General features: G+C 43.3%; 1 protein-coding gene across 1 annotated transcript in view; it reads left to right on the top strand.

Moving 5' to 3' along the window:
- The window catches only part of LYPD6 (LY6/PLAUR domain containing 6), a 134,471-nt gene that overhangs the window by 102,680 nt on the left and 7,451 nt on the right, over positions 1 to 24,340 (top strand). Inside the window, exons 2-3 of the mRNA XM_036254354.1 lie at positions 6,641 to 6,829; positions 14,551 to 14,649. Coding sequence (XP_036110247.1) covers positions 6,712 to 6,829; positions 14,551 to 14,649 — 217 coding nt within the window. The 5' untranslated portion in view covers positions 6,641 to 6,711. The remainder of the gene's footprint in view (positions 1 to 6,640; positions 6,830 to 14,550; positions 14,650 to 24,340) is intronic.

A 24,340-nucleotide genomic window follows, 5' to 3' on the forward strand; every position in this document is an offset into this window, starting at 1 on the left:
TCGCTTAGGATAATGCTCTCCAGGTCCTTCCAAGTCCTCTCAAAGGATAAGAGATCTTTCTGTCTTTTTTTTTTTTTTTTAATCCTCACTTGAGGACATTTTTGCATTTATCTTCAGACAGAGTGGGAGGGAGAGAGGGAGGAAGAGAGAGAGAGAAACATCGATGTGAGAGAGACACATCAATTGGCCGCCACCTGCATGACCTCAACCAGGGCCGGGGACAAACTGCAACTGAGGTACATGCCCTTAGCGGGAACTGAACCCAGGACTCTCTGGTCCATGGGCCGAAGCTCTAACCGCTCAGCCAATCTGGCCAGGGCAAGAGATCTTTCTTTCTTATAGCTGCATAGAATTCCATGGTGTATACGTACCACAGCTTTTTTATCCACTCATTGTTTTTTTTTAGTGTTGTATTGGGCCTGACTTTTTTTTCTTTAATCCTCACCTGAGGACACTTTTTCTATTTTTTGTTCAGATAGAGTGGGAGGGAGAGAGAGGAAGAGAGAGAGAGAGAGAAACATCGACGTGACAGGGACATATCAAGTGGCTGCCACCTGCACAATCCAACCAGGGCCGGGGACAAACTGCAACCGAGGTACGTGCCCTTAGCGGGAACTGAACCCAGTCTCTCTGGACCACAGGCCGATGCTCTAACCACTGAGCAAACCAGCCAGGGTGGGCTTGACTTTTATAAGGGAACCAAACTTTATAAAGAGTACTGTATGGGCTTTATAAAAATTTAAAGAAACATTTTGTGTGTCAAAGGACATCATTAAGAAAGTGGAAAGTCAATAAGGTGAATGGGAGAAAGATTTGCAGCTCATATATCTGAAAAGGGTCCAGAGTCCAGAATATAGAAAGAACTTTTACAACCCAACAATCAAAAGACAATAGCCCAATTAAAAACATGGGCAAATATTTGAATAGACATGACTCCAGAGAAAATATACAGCCGGCTAGGAAGCAATGAAAAGATGGTCAGCACCATTAGCCACCTGGGAAATGCATGTTAAAACCACGATGAGGTACCACGTCACACTCACTAGGATGGATGTAAACACAGGTTTTTTTTTTTCAAATGAGAATAAGTGTTGGTAAAGATGAGAAAATTGGAACACTGATATGTTGCTGATGGGAATGTAAAATGGTACCGCTGCACTGGGAGACTGGCGGTTCTTCACAAAAATTAAACATAAAGTTACATACATAAGACCCAGCGATTTTCTGGGCTAGGTATGTAGCCCAGAAAATTGCAAATATATGTCTACACAAAAATATGTACCTGAATGTTAATAGCAGTTTTACTCACAATAACCCAAAAGTGGAAACCACCCAAATGTCTATCTACCGATCAATAGATAAGTAAATGTGTATCCATACAGTGAAGTACAATGGAGCCATAAGAAGGAGCGATGTGCTGATTCATTCTGCAACATGAACGGACCTTGAAAACATTGTGCTAAGTGAAAGAAGCCAGAAACTTTGGTCATATGTCTCAGGATTCCATTTACATGAGGTGTTCTCAATAGGCAAATCCATAGAGAAGGAAATTCCATTAGCGGTTGCCAGAGTAGGGAGAGGATGGGATTGCCAGTGGCTGCTAATGGGTGCAAGACTTTTTGGGGAGGTGACGGAAGTGTTCTGGACTAAGAGATGGTTATACAATATTATGAACGTACCCCAAACGCTCTACTATATTATTTTTAAATGGTGAATTTTACCTCAATAAAAATGTATAAAATAAAAATAACAAACCCTTACAAAAAAAGCAATGGTATTTATAAGGATTAATGACACATACAAATGTAGGGAAGTGAGTTCTTCATGGAGTGAACCATGATCAATGGGGACAAAGAGACAGGAGGCAACCAGGCAGACAAATTCTCCCCCCTCTCTCCTTCCATGGACTGTACCAAGGTGCATGCCTGTCTCTTTGTGGCTTGTGACGTGTGAGCAGCATAGTAACCGAGGATTAGGATCACACTGCTTCATGTTTTCTAGCTTCATATTCTGCCCAGCTCACGTCTCTCCCCCTCCCACCTTCTCTCCTTCCCTTTACCCTCAGTTTCCTGGGCGTGCTCCTCCCACACAGTCTCAGCACCTTGACTCCTTGCCCTGGGTTCTGCTGTGAGGAGGGAAGGGCCCGGCGGAAGAGGGAAGGGAAGGACGCTCTGTCAGATGTGGATTCTCTGACTGTAGAAGAGACGGACATTTTTGAGGTTATATTCAGTGGCTGTAGGTAAAAAGCTGACTTTCTTTTGTAGATAAAAAAGTGAAATTATTCTGTCCAACTCATTTGAGAAGCACTGTTTTTTTAAAAACTGCTTTTCTCTTTAGAAAAATAAGACATACTCATCAAAATGTTCATCCAAGCACACTTTGAACAAAAAGAATGACATGAAACATACGCAAAGTGAGCAAAAGGAACAGCATGGTCTGAAATCCATTTTGGTGTCCGGCCTTTCAGTCTCTTTTCTAATCATACATATACCTAGAAATACTGCCCACCCCCCCCCAAGAAAGAATACAATGTGTTGTGATAATAGAGTCTCAATTACTTTAAGAATTCGGAAATTCTCCATTAAACACATAAAATTCATGGTTAACGCAAGTAATTGAACCCCGCCCCCTCCCCCCCCCCCCCCCAATTTGAAAACTGGCACTAAACAAGCCAGGCCTGAGGAATTAAGCTTGCCCTTTCCTATAGTAAGCGGAGCTGATCTGTTTTAATGAATGAAATGATTGCTTTCACTTAATCTGCGATCCCTCCCCATGAGTATGGCATGTGAGCGAGCACATTGCGTGGAGACAGGAGCCTCGAGGACGCAGGGAGTGCGCTCCTGACCGGTGTTCTCTTGACATCTTTGCACAAGTACAATCCAACAAAAGCAGATTATGTAAGGATTACAGAGTTGGAACAAAGGCCTGGTAGGGTAGCGAGGGCAAGGTACCGGAGAGTGCAGAAGGGCATCACCCACCTGTTTGCTTCAAAATGAGGGATGGCAGGAAGTCACCTGGGTCTACATGAGCCTCAGCACGTTAAAATCCTGGTGGCCTGGTCCCTGCCTGGCTGGCCCTGGGGCAGGTGTTAGGGTAGAGGAGACATATGGATCGTTATTTCTCATACTTAAGGGTTTGGGGGATAATGTTTTTCTGATTTAAGAGAACAGAGCTGTGTTTTGAACCATAGTTTATTGTACCACATTTATTTTCACTTAGGAAAGTGTATTGACTGATTTTGAACAAAATGATAATAGTAAAAATATTGAAAAATATTGCATGGCATTTTCTGTGTGACAGATGCTGTTCTTAGTGCTTTACCTTTGTTAACTCATTTAATTCTCATTTTGCAGATGAGGAAACAGGCACAGAGTAGTGAAGTAACTGGCTCAAGGTTGCACAGCAAGAAAATGTTGGGCATCTAGCTTTTCACCTCTGTATGTTCCTCACGTATAGTCAAATATGCTGCAAAATGAAGGCTCATGGTTGGGTAGCCATGCCGCAGAGGTTGCAATAAGGTTAATTTCAGATGACATTAAGTCATGCATAACTCTTAGTGAAAGCACCGTGCAGAGGGAGATTTTAAAATCAATATTCGGAAGGAATACCGTGGTTAAGAAATGCTTTAATAAAAACGTGCCACTTGCATTGTTTGATATATTGAAGTACTGGTGTGGACATCAAATTTCACATTAAAAAGAACTTAGGTTGGCAACTAGTTGATATTTAATGTTAAGTTATATCAAAATAAAAGCAGATAGCTCTCCTCACATGGAGCCTTGCTGCAGGTTGTGGCGGGGGTGTTGCTGTGCAGTGTCTCCATGGGACACTGTGCAGATGTGGCCTTACCTGGCCACAACAGATGTACGACAAAGCACTCATTCAGAGGAGACACTGTTTACCTCTGTCACTCAGTGAGTGGAAGATATCATTAATATTTGTTTTCTCATCATATTGTTCAACCAAGTGGCTAGCACAGTGCTTCGCACTCACATTTATTAAGGGACCCGGCAGCCCATTCTCTTCCTGAATGCAAATTTGCATGGGGAGCTGATTGTAAACATATCCTGAGCATGAAATTGGCCCAGCCGGCATCAGTAAACTGCTATAGGGTAGTAAGAGCTCTACTCTATTCTAACAAATCACCTATTTAAAAAAACAACACACCAATCTATCTGGAGTTAATTTTAACGTATTGTGCATTATTTGGTTTCAGTTCATCTTTTTCAGAAGCTTTAATCAAGTTATCATAATTCTTTCCATTTAATATTTTTCTTTTTGGTAATTTTAAAAAATTGCTTATATTACGGAAATAGTTGAGTCTGTTTCTGAGCTCCTTAGAGTGTTCCATTTTCTGTATTCATTTTTACACTTTTTATTCTTCTGCTTTGGTTAATATTACTCTGTAGTATGTTCTAATGTCTGATTAGTTCATATGATTTTCTCTATTGATTTTGTTTTAGAATACATTTACTCTCGGTCTATTTGTTCTGACAAAATAATTTTAGAATTATTTTGTTATGCTATTTTATGTTTCTTTTTTATTTTATTAAATGTATTGGCATGACATTGGTTAATAAGACCACACGGTTTCTTGTCATGCTATTTTAAAAAGCTCGTTGAATATTGGTATTAAAATCTGTAAACAAGATGCCCAAATCATGTTCTTTTGTTTTTTTCAGTGTATTAAAAATAAAGTGACTGTCTAACTTGACCCCTTGCGTGGGCAATAGAATGATGGTATTTGGAAAATAAAATGTGACTCTACAGGAAAGCAATGAGTTGGCAAGTGAATAGCACATATAAATTAAGATATATATCTACTGAACAGTGGACATGGACAACAAAGCTGGGGACAGGGCGGGGAGGGAGAGGGAGGGGGGAATCAGTGGGGGGGGGGGAAAAACATCTGTAACAAAAATAAATAAACTAACTAAAAACAAATAAATAAGTGATAAATAAAAAATAAATAAAATAAATTCATCATCCAGGAATCTCTGGGTTTAGGTCCAAAAAAAAAAACAAAAAAAAACATGTATATCTACATTCTAAATAAGCTGGGCAATTTAACCCTAGTAGGTTTTATTGTCACCAGTTTTAATTGAAAAGGACGGAATCAGAGCAGAGGATACAGTGATGATTGCTTAGTGCTACAGTGCTACCTTGCTCTCATTTCATCGGTTTTTGTTTATACACAACTAAATCTTTGGAGGAACACAGTATCACCTAGTGTTTAAAAATGCGGACTCGCCTGCCAGTGTGGCTCAGTGGTTGAGCATCGACCCATGCACCAAGAAGTCGCAGGTTCGCCCTGGCCGGTTTGGCTCAGCGGTTAGAGCGTTGGCCTGCGGTACAGAGAGACCCGGGTTCGGTTCCCGCTAAGGGCATGTACCTCGGTTGCGGTTTGTCCCTGGCCTTGGTTGGTCGTGTGAATGGCAGCCACTCGATGTGTTCCTTTCACGTCGATGTTTCTCTCTCTCTCTCTCTGTTCCTTTCTCTCCCTCCCACTCTACCTGAACAAAAAATGGAAAAATGTCCTCGGGTGAGGATAAAAAAAAAAAAAGTCGCAGGTTCGATTCCTGGTCAGGGCACATGCCCAGGCTGTGGGCCTGATCCCCAGTGGGGGGCATGCAGGAGGCGGCCAATCAATGTTCTCTCTCATGGATGTTTCTATTTCTCTCTCCCTCTGTCTCTAAAATCAATAAAGAAAAAAAATTTAAAAAAATTAAAAATGCGGACTTACCCTGGTCAGTGTGCTCAGCGGTTAGAGCCTCAGCCCTCAAATGGAAGGGTCTCCAGTTTGATGTCCAGTCAAGGTCATATACCTGGGTTGCAGGCCCTGGTCGGGGTCATATAGGAGGCAACCGTTTGATGTGTCTCTCTCACATCGATGTTTCTCTCTCTCTGTCTCTATCCCTCCCTTCTTTCCACTCAATCTAAAAAAAAATCAATGGAAAAATATCCTCTGCTGAGGATTAACAAAAAAATAAATATAAAAAAAAATTAATTAATTAATTAAATAATTAAGACGTGGACTCAGTGGTCAGACTGCCTGGGTCTGAATCAATTCCTCTATTTGCTGGACTTCGTTTACTCCAAAAGGGTGATCATAGAACCTGGCTGATGATGTTGCTTATGTTAAGGAGATCCTGAGCTAGAAAAACAGTTTTTGGTTTGGAAGAGGCCTGTTTCCCTACGTTTCCCCCCAAATTTGACAGCCTACCCCGCACAGGTTCGCACAGGCTGCACTCTCGCACTTGGCCTTCCCCATCGTCAAGGAAATGCTTCTGAGCTCTTGTGTCTGACTTATTTATTGTTGCATTCTGGCAGCCATCCCCTGGCCTCCTGGCAAAAATCGCTGGACTTCATGAAAATTCAATCTCTCTTGATAGCATCTCTGCTGGGTATCAGAGGTGACTGCTGCCAGCGGGGCTGGAGCGACCTGATTCCGAAGGGATTTGGCTGGAACTCCCCAGTGCTCTAAAATTACCGTTTATGAAGTTTCTGTCCACGTCTGCCCACTTCCTTTGCCCTCGGTTTCCTGCCCTCCTTGTGCAATCTCCCCGGCAGGAGACCTCAGCCAAGTCTCCTGTGGCTTTTTCGGGCTGGACACTGAGATGAATCTTGCTTCATATTGCAGGTGCGCACTCTCTCCCGTGGTCCCGAGTCCCCGCTCCCGGGCGCCCTGTATGAGTGACGCCTCGGTCTGCCATGGAGCCTGGCCCTGCCCTGGCCTGGCTCCTGCTCCTGAGCCTGCTGGCGGATTGTCTGAAAGCTGCACAGTCCCGAGACTTCACGGTCAAGGACATTATCTACCTCCATCCTTCAAGTAAGACTGTTCTCTTTGCTGCAGAAACATCACTTCGCTTCAACTAAGACATGAGTTGAAAAATGGCCGGGAGAAGGCAGCCTTCAATGCAGGGGAAACCTCGTGATTTCACTGGGGGCGGGGTGTGTGGGTGCCGGTGCTACCGAACATGCTGTGTGTTTTACCCTCACCTTTTTATAGGATGTTTGCTTTTTATTTTAAGGCAAATTCTTAGGCTTGTTTTCTCTGTCCCCTGTACCATCACTCTGATTCAGAACACCCTTCCCTTTGACTCATGCCAGCCTCTGTCAGTTCTCAAAGGGAACCCACATGTCCCAGGAGGAATGTGTTTGTAAAGGATCAGTCCTTTATAGGGAAGATAATAGCTGGTCTTCCTGTCTGTGCATCTAATTCTCAGTTTCAGCCTAATTATCTTCCACAACTTCCTGTCCCCTATCCCTCTCGGTTTCCTGTGTTTAGGCATTATCTAGAGAGTGCTAATATAGCAGATGCACAGTCTCTTCCCTGGAGCGTCTGATAGCATATCTGGCTGGGGCTGTACCTGTGGCTTCTGGCTTTTAGCAAGAACTTCAGGTGCTTCTGCTGCTGATATTCTATGGATCACTCAGCACGTTTACTTCCTCTTTTAGTCTCCATTTCTGTGTTTTGTTTGGATCCTCGTCTGCATTGTCCCTGTGGTGGTGAGAGCTTGGCACAGTGTGTATATTTTGACCTTTAGCATTTGCCCCGAGGTGCATTCCTCTTTTGAAATATTCTGTTCCACCTACATTTTTTGTGTATCCTGTGCGTCAGCATTCTGATAGGCATGAAAGACATAACAGCAAGTAAAACATAGTCCTTGCTTTTGAGGATCTTAGAATCTACAAATGGGAGGCAGCTCCTCGGACTCCTTTGATGTGATGGAGTTAGACCACTTAACTTCTGCGTGGTCTGCTCTAGATGAGAGGTGAGCCGAGGAATCCACGGCGGCCGTCCAGTCGGCCCGCCACAGGTCAGCAGCTAGCTCAGCTGCTTCGAAGCCTTCTGCCTTGAAATAAAAGCCCGAACTTTGTGATGACGAATCAAAGAATGTCCACAAAGCACTTAGCTCTGAATGTGAGCCATAGTAATTGCTCAGTAAATGTTAGGGAAATCCTTCGAAATGTTAATTCCCACATTTCTAAAGTGGATAAAATAATACATACCCTGTCACATTATTTTGTGGATTAGAAGTAATATCTGTACAATGCCAGGCACATATATAATAGGCAATTGGAAACCTGTTGCTTATGATGTTGTTATAACTGGCTTAGAGAGGAAACTGAGATGCTGAAAAGACGCTACTCTAATTTTTGAATTCCAAACATGCTTTTGACACGCAGCAGAGTTTCTTTAGATTTATTGCTACTGTACTCTCACCAGTATAGTCTGGTGCTTACTGGTGGATTGTATTGGAAGCTTATCTGGCTGCTGTTTATGTTAGTAAAATTCATGAAAAGAAGACGTTTTGATACTTGCTCTGTTTTTTGGATTGCATTTTGTTCTTTTCTTCAAATAGCTGTGCTTTTTTTTTAATTAGACTGGGTGAACAAAAATCTTGATTTCAGATTTGATTGTCAGGATTTTCAGCTTCTGGGGGGGGGTTCTCTGTCCACTTCAATGACAGACTCAGAAGTCACCAGGCCACAAAGCAGGTCCATGCTTGGCTTTCTCTGAGGCTACGATGGTGTACAGGGTGGGAAGGAAGTTCAAGGGGGTTGGATTTACGTGAACACAAAACAAGCACACACACTGATTCTCCCTCAGTGCTATGGTGGGTCTGTGCCTGGTTGAGTGGGCCCCTGTTTGAAAGTCGATTTCAGAATGGGATCTTTGAAGGATGACTTCTGCTCATGTGGCCTATGTTAATTAAACAGAGCCACAGCTGAATTAAAAAAAAACTCATCAAATAGAATTGGTGGGCTTTTCTGATATGATTCTGAAGTCTGGAGAAGGACGGAAGAAGCTGCCCCTGAGCCAGGTGGTACGCAGACAATTCCCCAGCAGCTCAGGCTCAGTTCTGTTGTGGAGTCTCTGTGACTGGTCGTGGGGAGTAAACATTCTTGCTGGATTGAAGTTACCATCCCAGGGTCCTACTTGGCTAGAATTGTGTCTACTCTGCCCACTTTAAAGCAGAGTTAACTCCCCATTTCTGTGCACTATTTCAGAAGTTTTTGCTGTTTGTGGGCTTATTTTTACACATCGATTTTTTAAATGGTCATGATCCTCAGTCCTGCATGGCACCCAGTGGACCATGTAGATGGAGCGATTTCTCTACAAATAAGCAGGTTTCTGTGAAATACAGACTATAAAATGTATATGAACGAAGTGTGGGATTATCTTGATCTTGAATTATTAATAGGTTCGCCTCACTATGTAGAGGGAGGCACAGAGAGTGTTCTTGGGGTCAGCGAGTGAGCCGGAGCTCAGAGCCTGCCCAGGGAGAAACGCGGTGACGCTGGAGATGTGAGAAGACACACTCGTTGTCGACACCAGACAAACATAACCTCCTTTCTGCTGGGCCCTGAGCAGCCCCCGGTGATAATAAGTGGGGTGAGACTGGAACCCGGGTTGGGAAAGCTCAGCCTCCCATAACTAATCTCCTTTGCTCTCTGATTCTCTAATCTTTGAAGTTTCTAAGCCCTTAAGAGAAATAAACTTTATGGCTTTCAAACTTGAGGCACTGTCCTCAACAACATTCTTTTCCATAATCTGTAATTTTTTTTTTCTTTTTCATGTGAAAAATGATGAATTTCTTTCCAGCCCAAGATTAAAGTACCAAAGCCTAATAAATCCTTTAAAACAGCAGTTCGTGTTAACAGAAATGAGGCTTCTCATTTGGTTGCTAGAGATGATATAAGAGAGCAGAATTTAACATGCAAAGCGACTTCAACCTGTTCCCGGCCTCCACCTCTTTCTGTGTAATAGCTCTTTCCTGAGACACTCACTTTCCGCTGGTTCCATATTCCGAGCCTTTTCTATGGGCTAAAGCACTCTATCCCTGCAAAGGGCTTTCTTATGCCTACACACAGAGCCACCTAATTTTTTTTCACGAGTCTGTACTGCATCAATAAACCTTAGGAAGTAAGGGGACTTTCTAGAAAAGTAGCAGGACATATATTTCTATTAAAATTTACTCACAGTATTAAAACTATACTGACAACACTTTGTAGCCAGTGGTCTGAGAGGTAGATTGATTTATTAGATTTCTAAAAATTTTGTGTTTGCTTCCAGTTTCCCAAAACAATGGACATTAATTTGGCAAGAATAATAATTTTAGAAAGCTAGGCTGCATTACACAGAAGCATGAACTTTAAAACAAGATTCTCTTTTCACCACGGTTTTGCTAACTGAAGACATTTGTCCAGGCAAAAGTTCCAAGAGATGCAAACAAAGACGAAATCTGCTCCAAAGCCTTACAAATGAATTATGGTCGGTTGAACTATGGCTGACCATAGGAGTTAATGGACAGATTATGTTCCAGGAAGTAACTGGGTACTTTGGTGTTTCTTTTTTTCCCTTTACAATCACCTTCTCTTGAGGGACCAAGGACTGATGTCCTGAACTGCAGAGTACTAAGCGTATTAACTCTGTGATCAAGAGCCAAATTAGATTCATTCACAGCTGAGGCCACAACAATTGGAAACTCTACTTGCTCTGTGATGCTTTGAAGTAACAGAGAAAATAGAACATCTCTTAGGAATCTCTTTTCAGTCCTTTAAAAAAAAAACACAACTTATCAGATTCAGTATCAATTAACAAGTTACCGGAGATAGTTGTTCAACTGTAGACTTTATTTTTGACTAAATATTTCCAGGAGGAAGAATTTAACCATTGCTTGGTATTGTGCCATAATTATCAACTTAAAGCTGAGTCTGTACATGAAGACCTGTTACTGAAAAGGGTTTGGTCATTTGATGACCAGTACTGTCTAACAAGATGTAAGTTCAGGTCCCTATATGCACAGATTAGCGTGTCACTGTTGAGAATGGACACAGATATGAAGTTGTAGATTTAAAAATAAAACTAAACAAAAGCGAGATCGTTTGGTTAATTGTCAGTGATACGTGCTACTACACACATTCAGAGATAAAATGATCTGAAATGGAGCTTCATTATGCTGCCTTCGTGTTTTAGTTCGTAGTCCTGTTTAAATTTTGACATACTTCGAGTTAATTTCAGAGTTCAGTACTACTTGTATAAGAAATGACAGTGTTTAATGTAATATGTCACCCATCTTGCAAAAGATAATTTTGAAGAATCTATTCAATAATCCAAATTAGAGAACACTACAACCTATTAGCTCTAGGTTCTCAAAAAGTTTATTCATGGAATGGGTGGATTGTCAGTCTTCATTCAGAGTTCTCAATTAATCTCTCTGATGGGAAACTTTCCAGGAATAATTAACCCAACATTCCAGCTAAAAGTTTTACTGGCTGCAGTGGCGGACAGATGAAGTTGGATAGTCTACCGAATTAATCACACAAGCAGCACCGCTGTGGTTCCTTGTGGTCATGAACCTTGGTGTATAGGATCATATTTTAAGAACTGCTGTTCATTGACAAATAGTTTACATCTGTTTTTCAAAACTCCTATGCTGATCATTCTACTTCAAGAGTTTACAAAGCTTTTTAAAAGTTCTATCTTTCAAACATATTTATATATTCAATATTTTGAAGATGCTAATGAAACTATTTTTCAAAGTATAGCCAATCGAGTCCGGCCTATGTGGCTCAGTGGTTGAACGTCGACCCATGCACCAAGAGGTTGCCAGTTTGATTCCCAGTCAGGACACATGCCTATCCCCAGTGTGGGGCATGCAGGAGGCAGCCAATCAGTGTTCTCCCTCATCGATGTTTCTATCTATCTCTCCCTCTCCCTTCCTTTCTCTCTAAAATTAATAAAGAAAAAAAAAAGTTTATATATATATATATATATACACATACATACATATATATCTCCAATCGAGAGAATTTCCTAAACTATTTTGTATGGTTTTTCTCATAACAGTATTTACAAAAGTAAGCTAAGAAAAATGTCCATAAGAATATTTGAATGGCTTTGGAATATGAGAACCTGTTGTTTGCAATTCTTCAAGCATGTACTTACCTAATCTAGACTCTTTCAACTCAAATGTAATCCACCTATCTAGGTAGTGGGATGTGGAGATATAAAAATCATGTGTGTGTGATTTTACAAAGTAGTTTGCTCCTGCTTTATTATGATTATGCCCAGGGAGAGGATGTTTCCTCCTAGTGAAATGTCCTCATTGGGAATGAAGTGGTTGGACGGCTACGTCTGAGGTGCTTCCATCCTTGTTTTCTGAGACCGTCCACACACCCACTATCATCCTGTTGATGAATTTGAGTCATCGACTATTTGGAGGAACATGAAACTCTCACGTGGGCCCATAAGAAGATCTAGTTACCTGCCTTTTTTGAAAAGACAGTGTATTACCTTTGATCTTGCTATTTTCAGAGTCATCCCTGTGAACTATTGCAAGTGTAAGGATGGGCAGCTATTCTAGGTAAGGTGAGAATCAAAGTCATATCTGGCCCACAATTCTGGCCTTAAGCTGCTGCCTCCTCCTTCATTTATTTTTGATAACATACTTAATTGGTTCCATGTGGGTAAAGCAATTTACCCTGAGATGATCATTTCCGCCAGTGGGATATGCAGGCTCAGCCATCTGCGAGAGAGAACAGTTGGCTTCTGCAGATGAAGTGTTTGCAGCTTTCAAAGAGGCCAGGTAATTTTACAAATTGAACACGCACACACACTCACGAGTTCTGTTATGAAAGGCAAAACTCTAAGCAGCAAAGCAAGCAAATGATTACAGCTAAACAGCGAGTAGAAGCACATCAGTGGATGGGACAGAGATGACCTGCCCCGACAGTCCTGTGGACCCTGGTCCTTCCTGCTCACGAGGCCCTGGTGTGCCGGCACTCTACAGAGCACGGCCCTGCCGGGCCATCTCCCGCCTGGGCGTACAGGCAAGGCAGAGAAGACAAGTACCCGGGAGACAGTCTCTTCAGAAAGCAAGAAGAGGCAACTCAGGGGCGAGGAGAGGAGGGCGGAGCAGAGGGGCTTTGGAATGACATGTCCCTCAGGCTGGTCCTAGGAGCCTAGGGTGCACCCTCGCCCCCAGCATGCTGCCCAGTGGACTCTGGACATGGGCCTGAGAGGCCTCTTAGGAGAGTCACCTCTGCGTAGGCAACATACATTGGGGACTCTTTTCTGACCATCCCCAGGGATTATTTTTTTATCCTCACCCAAAGACATTTTTCCATTTTTTGTTCAGCAGTGGGGACTCTTTTCTGACCATCCCCAGGGATTATTTTTTTATCCTCACCCAAAGACATTTTTCCATTTTTTGTTCAGATATAGTGGGAGGGAGGGAGAGGGAGGGGGAGAGAGAGAGAGAGAAAGAGAGAGAGAAACATCGACGTGAAAGGGACACATCAAGTGGCTGCCACCCACACGACCCAACCAGGGCCGGGGACAAACTGCAACCGAGGTACGTGCCCTTAGAGGGAACCGAACCTGGGTCTCCCTGGACCGCAGGCTGATGCTCTAACCGCTGAGCCAAACCAGCCAGGGCTCCCCAGGGATTCTCAACCATTGTCAGGTCTGAGCCGATGAAAATATTAGATTGAACTAAAGAAACTGCCACCTTTGTAGGTACACAGTGGTCAAACATCAGGAGATTTTTTTAATGCTTCAACCTAGTATTTATATTTACATGTTGACCTGTCCACGTACATTGACACATAAAAGTAAATCATTGGGAATCTAGAGTGCCTTTCTTTAATTGAAATTTTTATTGAGATAGTTGTAGATTCATAAGCAGTTGTAAGAAATAATATAGAGAGATTCCATGTATACTTTGCTCAGTTTCCCACAATGGAACATTTTGAAACTGTAGACTAATGTCACAACCAGGTTATTGACATTGATACATCAACCCACTGGTCTTATTCAGACTTCCCCAGTTTTATTTGTGTGTGTGTGTGTGTGTGTGTGTGTGTCTATGTGTATTTGTGTGTTGAAGTCTACATAATTTTCTCACATGTATGTTTGTGTGTTTACAACCAAGTCAAGACACTAAATAGTTTCAATAGCACAATGATTCCTCTCATTGGCCTCACACCAAGATCCCTCTAAACCTGTCCACTACCACTCCGGGGAAACCATTTCTAAAATCTTCTCATTTTAAAAATGTTGCATATAGTAAATGTTACATTTCATATATAAGCTTTTGGGGTTGACTTTTTTTCACTCAGCACAATTCCCTGGAAATTCATCGCAGCTGAATGTTGAATTAATAGTTCATTTTGATTGCCGACTGGTATTCCATGGTAGGGATGTACCACAGTTTGTTTAACCTTCCTCCATTGAAGGACATATGGGTTGATTACAGTTTTTGCCTGTTACAAATAAAGTTGCTGTGAATATTTGTGTACACATTTTTGTGTGAATATGTTTTCGTTTCTCAGAGATAAATGCTAAGAGTACAATTGCTGAGTCATTTGGAACTTCCATGTTGACTTTTTAAAGAAACTGGTTGGAGATGAAAAAAAACCCACATTAATTTGCAAAAATAAAATTAAAATTGTTTTAAAAAGTGAAAATGTTTAACTCCACAATGCAGGATTCTGTGCTCAGTCTAAAACATGACTCTCTTCTCTTGCTTCTTTTTGTAGCCACCCCATATCCTGGTGGATTTAAGTGTTTCACCTGCGAAAAGGCAGCCGACAATTATGAGTGCAACCGGTGGGCTCCGGATATCTACTGTCCTCGAGGTAAACTCAGTAGACAGATCGGGGTCCCCGAGCTGCCCAGGAGGGAGCAGCCTGTTTACCTGGGTGCATGTATAAAAGGAAACATGCTTATCATCACTTCTCTTGTCTAAGGCTATGAGTAGATCGCTTATCCTACACTAATAACTTATCATCAAAGACTCTCAGAGTCATAAACTGATCCATAAGATTGCCCCCTTTCTCGTGAAGCATCACTGGAGCTCCCGAAAATGTGAGTGATACTCACCCCCAGGCTCAGACACATTCAGAACATGAAGAGAACAACCAGCCCATAAGCTACTCTTTGAAGCATTAGTCATTGCATAGTAACTTCCTTTATGCAAAATATAAATTGATGTTCATATAAAGATTCCATTTATTGCATATCTTGCCAGAGGCTCCTATCCTGAGACTGCATGAAAGTTAGACTTCTCAATGTCATCATTGCATAAATAAAAACCCTGTGCTTTTTAAACTGTTAAGTTCTCTTTGAAGGATGAGACGGATGCCCAATGGAAGCATGAAATTTTGACTCAAAGGTCCATTTCAAAATGAAGTAGATGCATTTTGAAGTAGAAATAATCATATTTCTTTTATTCTACTGAATTACAAAGATGGTTCTATTTGGCTGCTGAGTCACTGTTAACTGGCTAGTTTATTTTCGGAGGAAAGTCGACTCATTTGATGGGGAGATGATGAGGACAGGGCATTTTACTGACAATGTGTGAGCAAGTAGTTCAGTGGGCTTTGCTGCTGACCTAATTCCGTTGTTAAAATGACTGAACACACCAACACCAAATCTGCTAATTATGTAACATGCTGCAGGAGTTGTCACACTCACCCCAGTGAAAGGCACTGTTTCTCACAGAGGGCTGGACATTGGGAGAATCAGGAACCTCCAATGAAGAGGCAGGGTGTCTGCCACCTCATCCAGTGCTGCTTAACCCATAAGTCTCCACCTCAACTGCCCAGGAGGAACTCCTGTGGGCCTTTTCAAAATCACCGAAACCTGTGCCCTGTCTAAACTAGTGGTTTTCACACTTCAGCATGATCATCATTCCTGGAGGGCTTGTTAAAACACCGGCCAGGTAGCTTGGTTGGTTAGAGCATCGTCTTGATACGCTGAGGTTGCAAATTTGATCCCCAGTCAGGGCACATACAAGAATCAACTGATGAATGCATTTAAAAAAAAATCAGTGTTTATCTTTCTCTCTCTCTTTTTAAAAATCAGCCAATAAATAAACAATTTTAAAGGCATTTATAAAATAAAATTTAAAAAAAGGTGGATTTCTGCCCCTGCCCTCCCTCCGTCTGAGTTTCTGAGTCAGGAAGTCTGAGATGGGGCCTGAGAATTCACACTTCTGAGAATGCTCAGCTGACGCAGAAGCTGCTGGGCTCCAGACCACACGTGAAGAACCACAGCTCTACACACTGAGCCAGCATCTCTGCGCAGTGCGTTACCCGTCCCAGGTCATTCCAATGGACAGTCAGGGGCAAGAGCCCCTGGGCGCTCCTCTCCCCACGAATGAAAAGCACAATGCAGTGTTGTCATCTCGAGATGCCTCTTGTTTACTTCGAGGCAGAGATGCTAATGGGAAAGACCGCAGGGAAGAGTGAAACATGGAGACACTGAAGACTGGCTCGGTCAGAGGCCCGCTGTCCAGCCCCCCGGGTGACCGCAGGTGAGTCCTGCCCGCGTTGCCTCTGCGGTCACCTGCTCCCTTCAGAAGGAGCAGTGTTCTCCAGCATCCCGCTGCAGAATGCGTGTTTGGGGAGGATGCTGGCGCACCTGCTCAAGCCGCTGCTTCTGAAACTTGGCAACACGTTCAAGTCACAGGGTAAAAATTTCAAAATGCTGACGCCCGGGTCAGTCGCAGAGATGCATGTTTAAATGGTATGGGGGCGGCTGAGCCTAGGAGGGTCAGAAGCTCCCCCAAGGTTCTCATACATATAATGTTTGAAAACCACCAGTGACTCTGAACCCAAACAGGACGACTTGCTTGTGTAACCTGTAACTTCTGGGCTGGTTCCTGTGGGGACAAAGCTGGCAGACGAGCCTTTGCCACAGTTGCTGGTGCTCAGCGGTGCCGCGCCGGCAGCGTGACAGGGGTCAGCATCGCCTCAGCAGAGACGTGACAGGAAACGGGGGCGCGCGCTGGGCTCGCTCGGGCGTGGGCCCTGTTTCAGAGCGACTCGGGCCAGCTCTGAGGGTGTACAAGCACGTCCCCGTGCAGAGGACAGCGCAGGCGCCCCATAGCGCTCGGCTCGAATTCCTCACAGGAAGGGAGAAAGGCCCATCCTTCTATTTTCTCTGGAGGTCAAAATCCATCCTTCCAAAGTACAGATACCCAGAAGTATCACTTATACATTTTCTCCTTTCCCTTTATTCCTCTCCTCCTTTCATCCTTTTGTCCTTAAATTTACAGGGATAAGTGGAAGGGGCTGCCCCGAGGTTCATGACACAGAACATGGGCTCTTGGGGGATTACGCAGCGAAAGACAGGCATCGGGTTTCTTCTTTCAAGGAGCTGCAGGTTAGCTGGGGAGATAAAATCTGAACATCTCAGATGTCAAAAATAGCAGGACAAAGGCAGGTGCCGAGTGAAACGCGGCATTGGGTGCCGGGGAGCTGACGGGGAGAGTTGCTGTTTGAGGTCTGGGAGGCAGTGATGGCTCATGGGCTGGAAGAGCGCAGCAGCCCTGTGGGCGGGATGTGGAGGCAGAAGATGGAAGTTGTGTGTTCCAGGAGCTCACGTGTCGCTCCGAGCAAGGGCGCGGAGACAGGATGCGCCAAGTGTGCTCTGGAGACAGGGAGGGACCTGAACTGGGTGGAACAACCAATTTATAGCAGAAAATAGTAGGAACAAATCGGGGAGCCAGGTTATTTTTGTGGGACCTTGAACGGCAGGTAAGGAGTGGGGATTCAATCCACACTCAGCAGGAACCAAGCCCGGGACTCTCTGGTCCCCTAGTGGGAACTGAACCCAGGACTCTCTGGTCCGCAGGCCGATGCTCCAGCCACTGAGCCAAACCGGCCAGGGCTCAGCTTGCTTCTTGACCGGCCCCCCTACTGCCCATAAGCCTTGTATCTTTCCCTCCGGATTTTCTCCAGATTTTTCCAACAATGAAAAATTATTATTAGTTTAAAATAGAAAATGTGTCTAACTACTAGAAACTACTGACTCATCCTAGATTTATGTTTTTCTGTTTGCTATGAGTTTGTCTGAAGTAGCTATAGGCCTACCAACAGGCTCAACAAGGACAGCTCATTACTGCTCTGAATACCAGCTTTCTGCAACGTGCCTGAGTTTTTGTTTGCTTATTTTATGGCGTGTTTAACTCTGTTTGAATGATTCCATGATGTGAAAATAACCTGTTGGGAGCCGTTCGTATTTAATCATCTCTGAGGGATAAGCCCACATCCCAGATTGCTTAGGGGAATCCTGAATTTCAAGAATAGTCGGTCGAAAGCTAAACTCAGTCATGCGGATGCGCACAGAGACAGGCTGTGTTTTAGCAGCTGAGGTAAAGCTCGCTCACAGGTTCTGCAGACTGGCTGTGAAGCATCATTTGGTCAAATAAACATCAAGAAAGCCTTGCCCTAACTGGAATCACTGTGACAGGCACTGGTGGCATCAGCCAGCCACCTCTAGCTAACTCAGGTTCCCTGTCACTCCTGACTCTCCAAATGTGTGTCATGTAAGCACTTCCTCCTCCATCGCTTTGCTGTTGCCTCTGGCACTTACAGATCCCTGGTCCCGCACTCCCTCCCCAGACGCGAGAATTTAAGATGCCCTTCATCACCGATCACATTGCCTCGCTGGCTTGACTTCTGTTTACTCTTTGGTCCCTGAGCACTTCCTTTGCAATAGCCTTAATTTCATCAGCTGCTCGTTACAAATCTGTGCGATTTCCTTGACTTTGTGAACCAGAGTGGGAGAGGACCTTGAAGTCATATGCTGCATGGGACTGCTAGAAAGAGTTGGTAAAAGAAAAAAGCAGTTGACTGTTACGTGCTCAGATCCACGTGCTCTTTTGCCTGTGACTTTCTTCTGTGCTGCAAGATTAAAAGCTCTGAGAGAGAGAGAGAGAGAGAGAGAGAGAATAAGTGTTTAAGAGTCTCTGCAACTAAATGTCAAGTCAAAACTGCCACAATTTTTACAAAGGCTTGTTCTGTGGAGGGTACCTAAGGCGCAAGGATCTAATGTTCCTCTTTAATTATGAAGTGCAGATGTCTCCCTCTAAGGCAAATTCTTCATTTGAAATTATTGCTGATATAAAATCAGACCAAGAGAACTCTTAAGATGGAGGGACACGTATCCTGTTGGTTCCGGTGTCTGCTGCTCACTGTTTTTCTGTGAAAGTGAAGAAAACCCTGGGCATATCCCTTAATGAGTCTCTCTCTATCCAGAAATCTGGAGTAAGCAGGAAATAGGAATGTGGTCCCTAGCTCCACTGAAAACAGGCTTATGGTTACACATTTTTAGGAAAGATTCTTTGTTGTTGACTTTTTCAGACAGAGCCCAGGCTGAAACAAACCACCTTTTTGTTTGACTTGACACAAGGGTGGATTTTTGTCTCTCGTACACGCAGAATATAGCCCTTCAAGGTTCCTACCATTCCGCAGGGTCTCTTCCAGCTCTCATCGCCGGGAGAGCTCGGGCTTTGCATGTTTTATAGTTTGTCTAGTAACACTCGCAGCCCATCCAGGGTAGAGAACCCAGTGCTGGTCCTGGGATTTCCCTTACTTTCTAGGGAGTTCATCTGTACATTTACAGAAGCTAGTGGGTATGTGGTACTCAGCATTCGTGCTGCTATGGAATGAGATGCTGTTCAGGTGATCTCTCTCGTCATATCACTAAACGGAAGTCTCAGACTTCCTCCTTTTTACATTAAAAGGTTTTTTATTAAAGTTTAACACACATACCAGAAAGTGAATAGACCACAAGTGCAGAGCTCATCGACTTTTCACAGGATGAACGTACTATGTGTGAGCCACCCATGGGAAGCAGTTGAACCCCAGAAGGCCACTGGAGTCCCCCTGTCACTAAACCCCACCTCCCAAAGGTAACACAACTGTGACTACTATCATTGAGCTTTGTGTACATGGAATCATACAGAACGTACTCCTTTGTGTCCCACATTGTATATGTGAACTTCATCCATGCTCCTGTGAGCAGCAAAGTCGTCTTTCCCACAGATGTATTGTAGATGGCTATATGGAAATACCAAACGTCATCCCTTCTGCTGAGGCACGCTTGGAGTGTTTCCAGTTTTGAATACGATGAGCATTCTTGCATATGTCGTTTGGTACACGCCTGTGTCATGTCTCTGGGTCCCTCCCAGGAGGCGGGGTTGCTGGGTATGCAGCATGTACGCTGTGGCTGTACTCGCTACTGCCTAACACTTTGCCCGAGGGCCGTGCCAGCTGGCGCTCTCCCCAGCCGGGCCGCAGGGCCAGCTCTGCTCGGCCTTGCCAACGTTCTGTATTGACGGACACAGGAGAAGCTAGAAGTTCGTGGGATGACATTTTTAAAGTGCTGAAAGTGAATAGTTGCCAACCTAAAATTCTAAACGGAGACTGTCAGCCTCGCTTGTCTGCATTTCCTTTTCTCCTGGCTGCCCTGCTGGCTGGATTCCTGTGTGTGCCTCCCAGGTCCCCGAGACTGACAAAGGCTCTGCTCGGCCTCTCCGCCCCTTAGCAGGGCTTTCTGCTCAGCCGCTCAGCCTCTGTCCTCGTGTGCCTCGGGGGGAGCAGGTATAGGACGCGGGGCTCAGCTCCACGCTCTTCCCTTCGCTGGTGCCTACTCTGCAAACCCGGTCCCTCAGCCGCTCTCCTCTGCTCCACACACACTTTGAGCGTCACTGTCGTTTTATCCAGCCACTTTAATTTTACTCTGTTTTGTCGTTGTTATTGTTGTTGAGAAGGTATAGCTGGTTTATCTCAGCTGATACTATAATTTTTAGATTTATCCTTAAATTAGAAATTTTCAAACAATTTTTTAACCAAATGTTCTGTCAGCCTAAAGAAAACTTTTTTTCACGTATTCTGAGAGCATCTAACCTACTCCAATTCACAGTGTTTTTGCCCAGGTATTTTCTGTTAACACAGTTGCCTCAGGAAGCATTCACTGGGTGCTTTTGTGTTATCACTTTTATTTTAACTACAAACCACTGTAAAGTCTGGTTTATCCACTAACCCAATGTATTGCTAAAAATTCTGCCCAATACAGTAAGGCAAGAAAGGGACATAAAGGGCATACAGATCAGAAAGTAAGAAATAAAATATCTCTTATCACAAATAACATAATTTTCTATGTAGAAAATCCCAACAACTCTACAGAAAACCTCTAGAACTAATAAGTAAACTCATCAAGGTCATGTGATATTAAGATAAATTCACAAAACTCGATTGTATTTATATATATCATCAATTAATAAATGTGGTCACTGAAATGAAATATAACACTATATTTAATTGTTCAAAACAATAAATACTAAATACTTAGGTATAAATCTAACAAAACATATATAGGACATGTATGATGAAAACTACAATTGTTAATAAAATAAATCAAAGGGAAACTAATAAATGGAGAGACTTGCCATGTTGATGAATTCGAAAGACTTAGCATAGTAAATATGTCAGTTCTCTCCAAATTGATGTATAGGTTTAATACATTTCCTACCAAAATCTCTGCAAGATTATAGACAGACAGGAATAATGTACAATTCATATGGAAAGGTAAGAAAGTAGAATAGCTAAAACAATTTTTAAAAAGAGGAACAAAGTGAGAGTTAATCTTTCTCTTTTCAAGAATTATCACGTGGCTGCAGTAACCGAGATGGTAGTGTTGGCAGGGGGTAGAAACATAAATTAGTGGCACAGAGAACTCAAAAGGAGATCCTCAAAAAGATGCCCAAGTTATGTTTCACAAATGTGGTCCGACAGAGGAAAGACAGACTTTTCAACAAATGGTGCTGGAGCAATTGGACATCCTTGGGCAAAATAATGAACCTCAAACTAAGTCTAACACCTTTTACCAAAGTTAACTCAAACTGAATCGCAGACTTCAATGTTGAATATAAAACTAGATGACATTTAGCAAAAACTCAGGAGGAAATCGTTGGGATCTAGGGCTAGGCAAAGAGTTCTTGTACTTGACATATAAAACACAGTCCATAAAAGCAAAACTGGATAAGTTGGACGCCATGAAATTTAAAACTTTCATGCTGCATAAGAGAATGAAAAGTCAAACTACACACCGAGAGAAAAAATTCACAAATGATATATCTGACAAAGGACTAGTATCTAAAATATACAAAGAATTTTCCAATCTCAACAGGAAAAAAGTTAAGAAAAGGGCAAAATACATGAAAAGATATTTTACCAGAGAATATAAGCAGATGGCAAATAAGCACATGAAAAGAGATTCAACATCATTCGCCCTTAGAAAAATGCTGATTAAAAACATGAAATATCATTATACACCTATCAGAGTGGCTGAAATAAAAAAACAACACCATCACCAAATGCGGTAATGAGAAGAAACCAGCTCACTGATACATTGCTGGTGGGGTGTAAATTGAACAGCCACTCACGAGAACGGTAGGGCAGTTTCTTAAACAACTCACCAGGCAACTGCCATACAACCCTGTAATCCCACTTCTCCAGGTTACCCCAGAGAATTGAAAACTTATGTTCACACACAAAAAACATGTTGATAGCAGCTCTACTAATAATATCCCCAACCTAGATATCCTTTTGATGGGTGAATCGTTAAACCAATTTTGGTACATCCATAGCGTGGAATACTACTCAGCAATAAAAACTAACAAACTGTTAATTAACAGCATGGGTAACTTTCAAGTGAATTAGGCTGAGTGAAAATGCCCGATCCCAGGCATTTATACATTGTAGGATTCCATTTATATAACATCCTTGAAATGATGAAGTTATAGAAGTAGCACAGATTACTTGTTGCCAAGGGTTCAGGAGGGTGTGAAGACAGAGGGGGAGAGGGTGTGAGAATAAAAAGTCAACAGGAGGGATCCTTGTGGAGATAGAATGTTCTGTATCTTGACTGCATCAACGACAGTGTTCTGAGTGAGACATTATACTATAGTTTTGAAATATGTTACCGTTCCAGGAAAACTGAATAAAAGCTACATGGGATCACTTTGTATTATTTCTCACACATATGTGTGAATCTACAACTATCTCAAAATCTGAAGTTTAATTAAAAAACAAAAGAGTCCCCCAGTAAAAAAAATATAAGCCAGTGTGCATGCCAATGTTGAGAAATGCGGGTCTGGAAGGAGAGCCAGACATACAAATAAGGAAGCTAAGGCAGGGCGAGCCTGGGTGGGAGGGAAATCAAGGAAAGGTTTCCATGGAATTCACCGCATCTGGTTTGAGCTTTGAGGGACATCAGGTTTCCAGGGGCAGAAAAGGAGAACATTTTCGTTGTGATAAATAGTCAAAAGTTATGTCATGGAGTCTCAAGGTATCTAGCAGGCCATGATGAGGTGGTCTGGGGCCTCAGTCAAGGAGTCATTGCAGTTCTTGGGTAATAAGTGCTGAGTGTCAGATGCCAAGCTCTGAGTTATAAATGTAGTTGATGCTCCCAGGAGGGAAGCACAGTTTCTCCCATACTCTTGCCCCAGAGCTACAAGGACAGAGAGAGAGAGCAGCGGAGTAGCCCCAAATCAACCGAGCAGTAAGCAGTCAGGACTCCTTGACAGTTAGGTGTCACTCGTGATTTTAGGTGTTCCTCGTGCCTTCATAGGCAGTGAGTGGCTTGATCTGACCTTGGTTTCAGTGACCTGTCGGTGGTTGGTTGTCCGGCTCTAGAAAGAAGAGAGATCGGAGACAAAGAAGACAGGAAATGAATGAGGTCCTGTGTTGGGGAAACGGAAAATGGAGCAAAAAAGATTAGATGGGTAATGGAGAGATTTCGGAGGACTTGGAGACACCCAGCTTGGCAAGAGAAGTTTGAGTTGATCCTGAAGTTGCTCCTCCGAGGTAGAGGTGCCACTTCTCAGGACGTCGCTTCCTGAGGTAGAAATGCAGGAAGATAAACAGATCCGAGGGGGAGGGCGCTGTGCGATGGGTTTGAGAGGCACGAGGCACAAGGTGCTGCTGGTGACTTCCAGGAACTAGTTAGAAACACGTTCTATAGCCCGGGAGAGAGTCAGACTGAAGATATGTCATTAGAGGCAGGATGAGGCAACTTGAGTGAGAGGAGCTTTCAGAACTGGACTTGGGAGAATATCGACACTGGGTGAGGGGAAGTTAGACGTGAAGAGAACAGAGATGCATGAGAAAATCTAGACAAAGCTCTGAATCGCGGAGGAGATTATACACAGCAGAACCTGCAACCGCACAGAAAGTCTGCGGGATCAGACAGGGAGAAAAGCATCTGAACACTTAGGTGAACGGTCCCTGTAGAGAAGGGCCTGGCAGGTGCACAGGCAGGATGTGAAGGGCTGGTGCACTGTGGGAATCGGGGGCAGTGGGCCGACGTGCCACCAGCCTTTAGTTTTCAGTATAATTGGTAATAGTATAATTCAAGTTATTTTCCTCCCGTTAAATTTACATCTGGCGATTTGGTCTCTAGCATCACTTTCATAATTATACGTGTTTGTAAAACAAAAACAAAACTAGAGGCAGCCACCGAGAATAACTGAGTGGC

This window comes from Molossus molossus, unplaced genomic scaffold (genome assembly GCF_014108415.1).
Source record: "Molossus molossus isolate mMolMol1 unplaced genomic scaffold, mMolMol1.p scaffold_m16_p_11, whole genome shotgun sequence".
Taxonomy (NCBI): domain Eukaryota; kingdom Metazoa; phylum Chordata; class Mammalia; order Chiroptera; family Molossidae; genus Molossus; species Molossus molossus.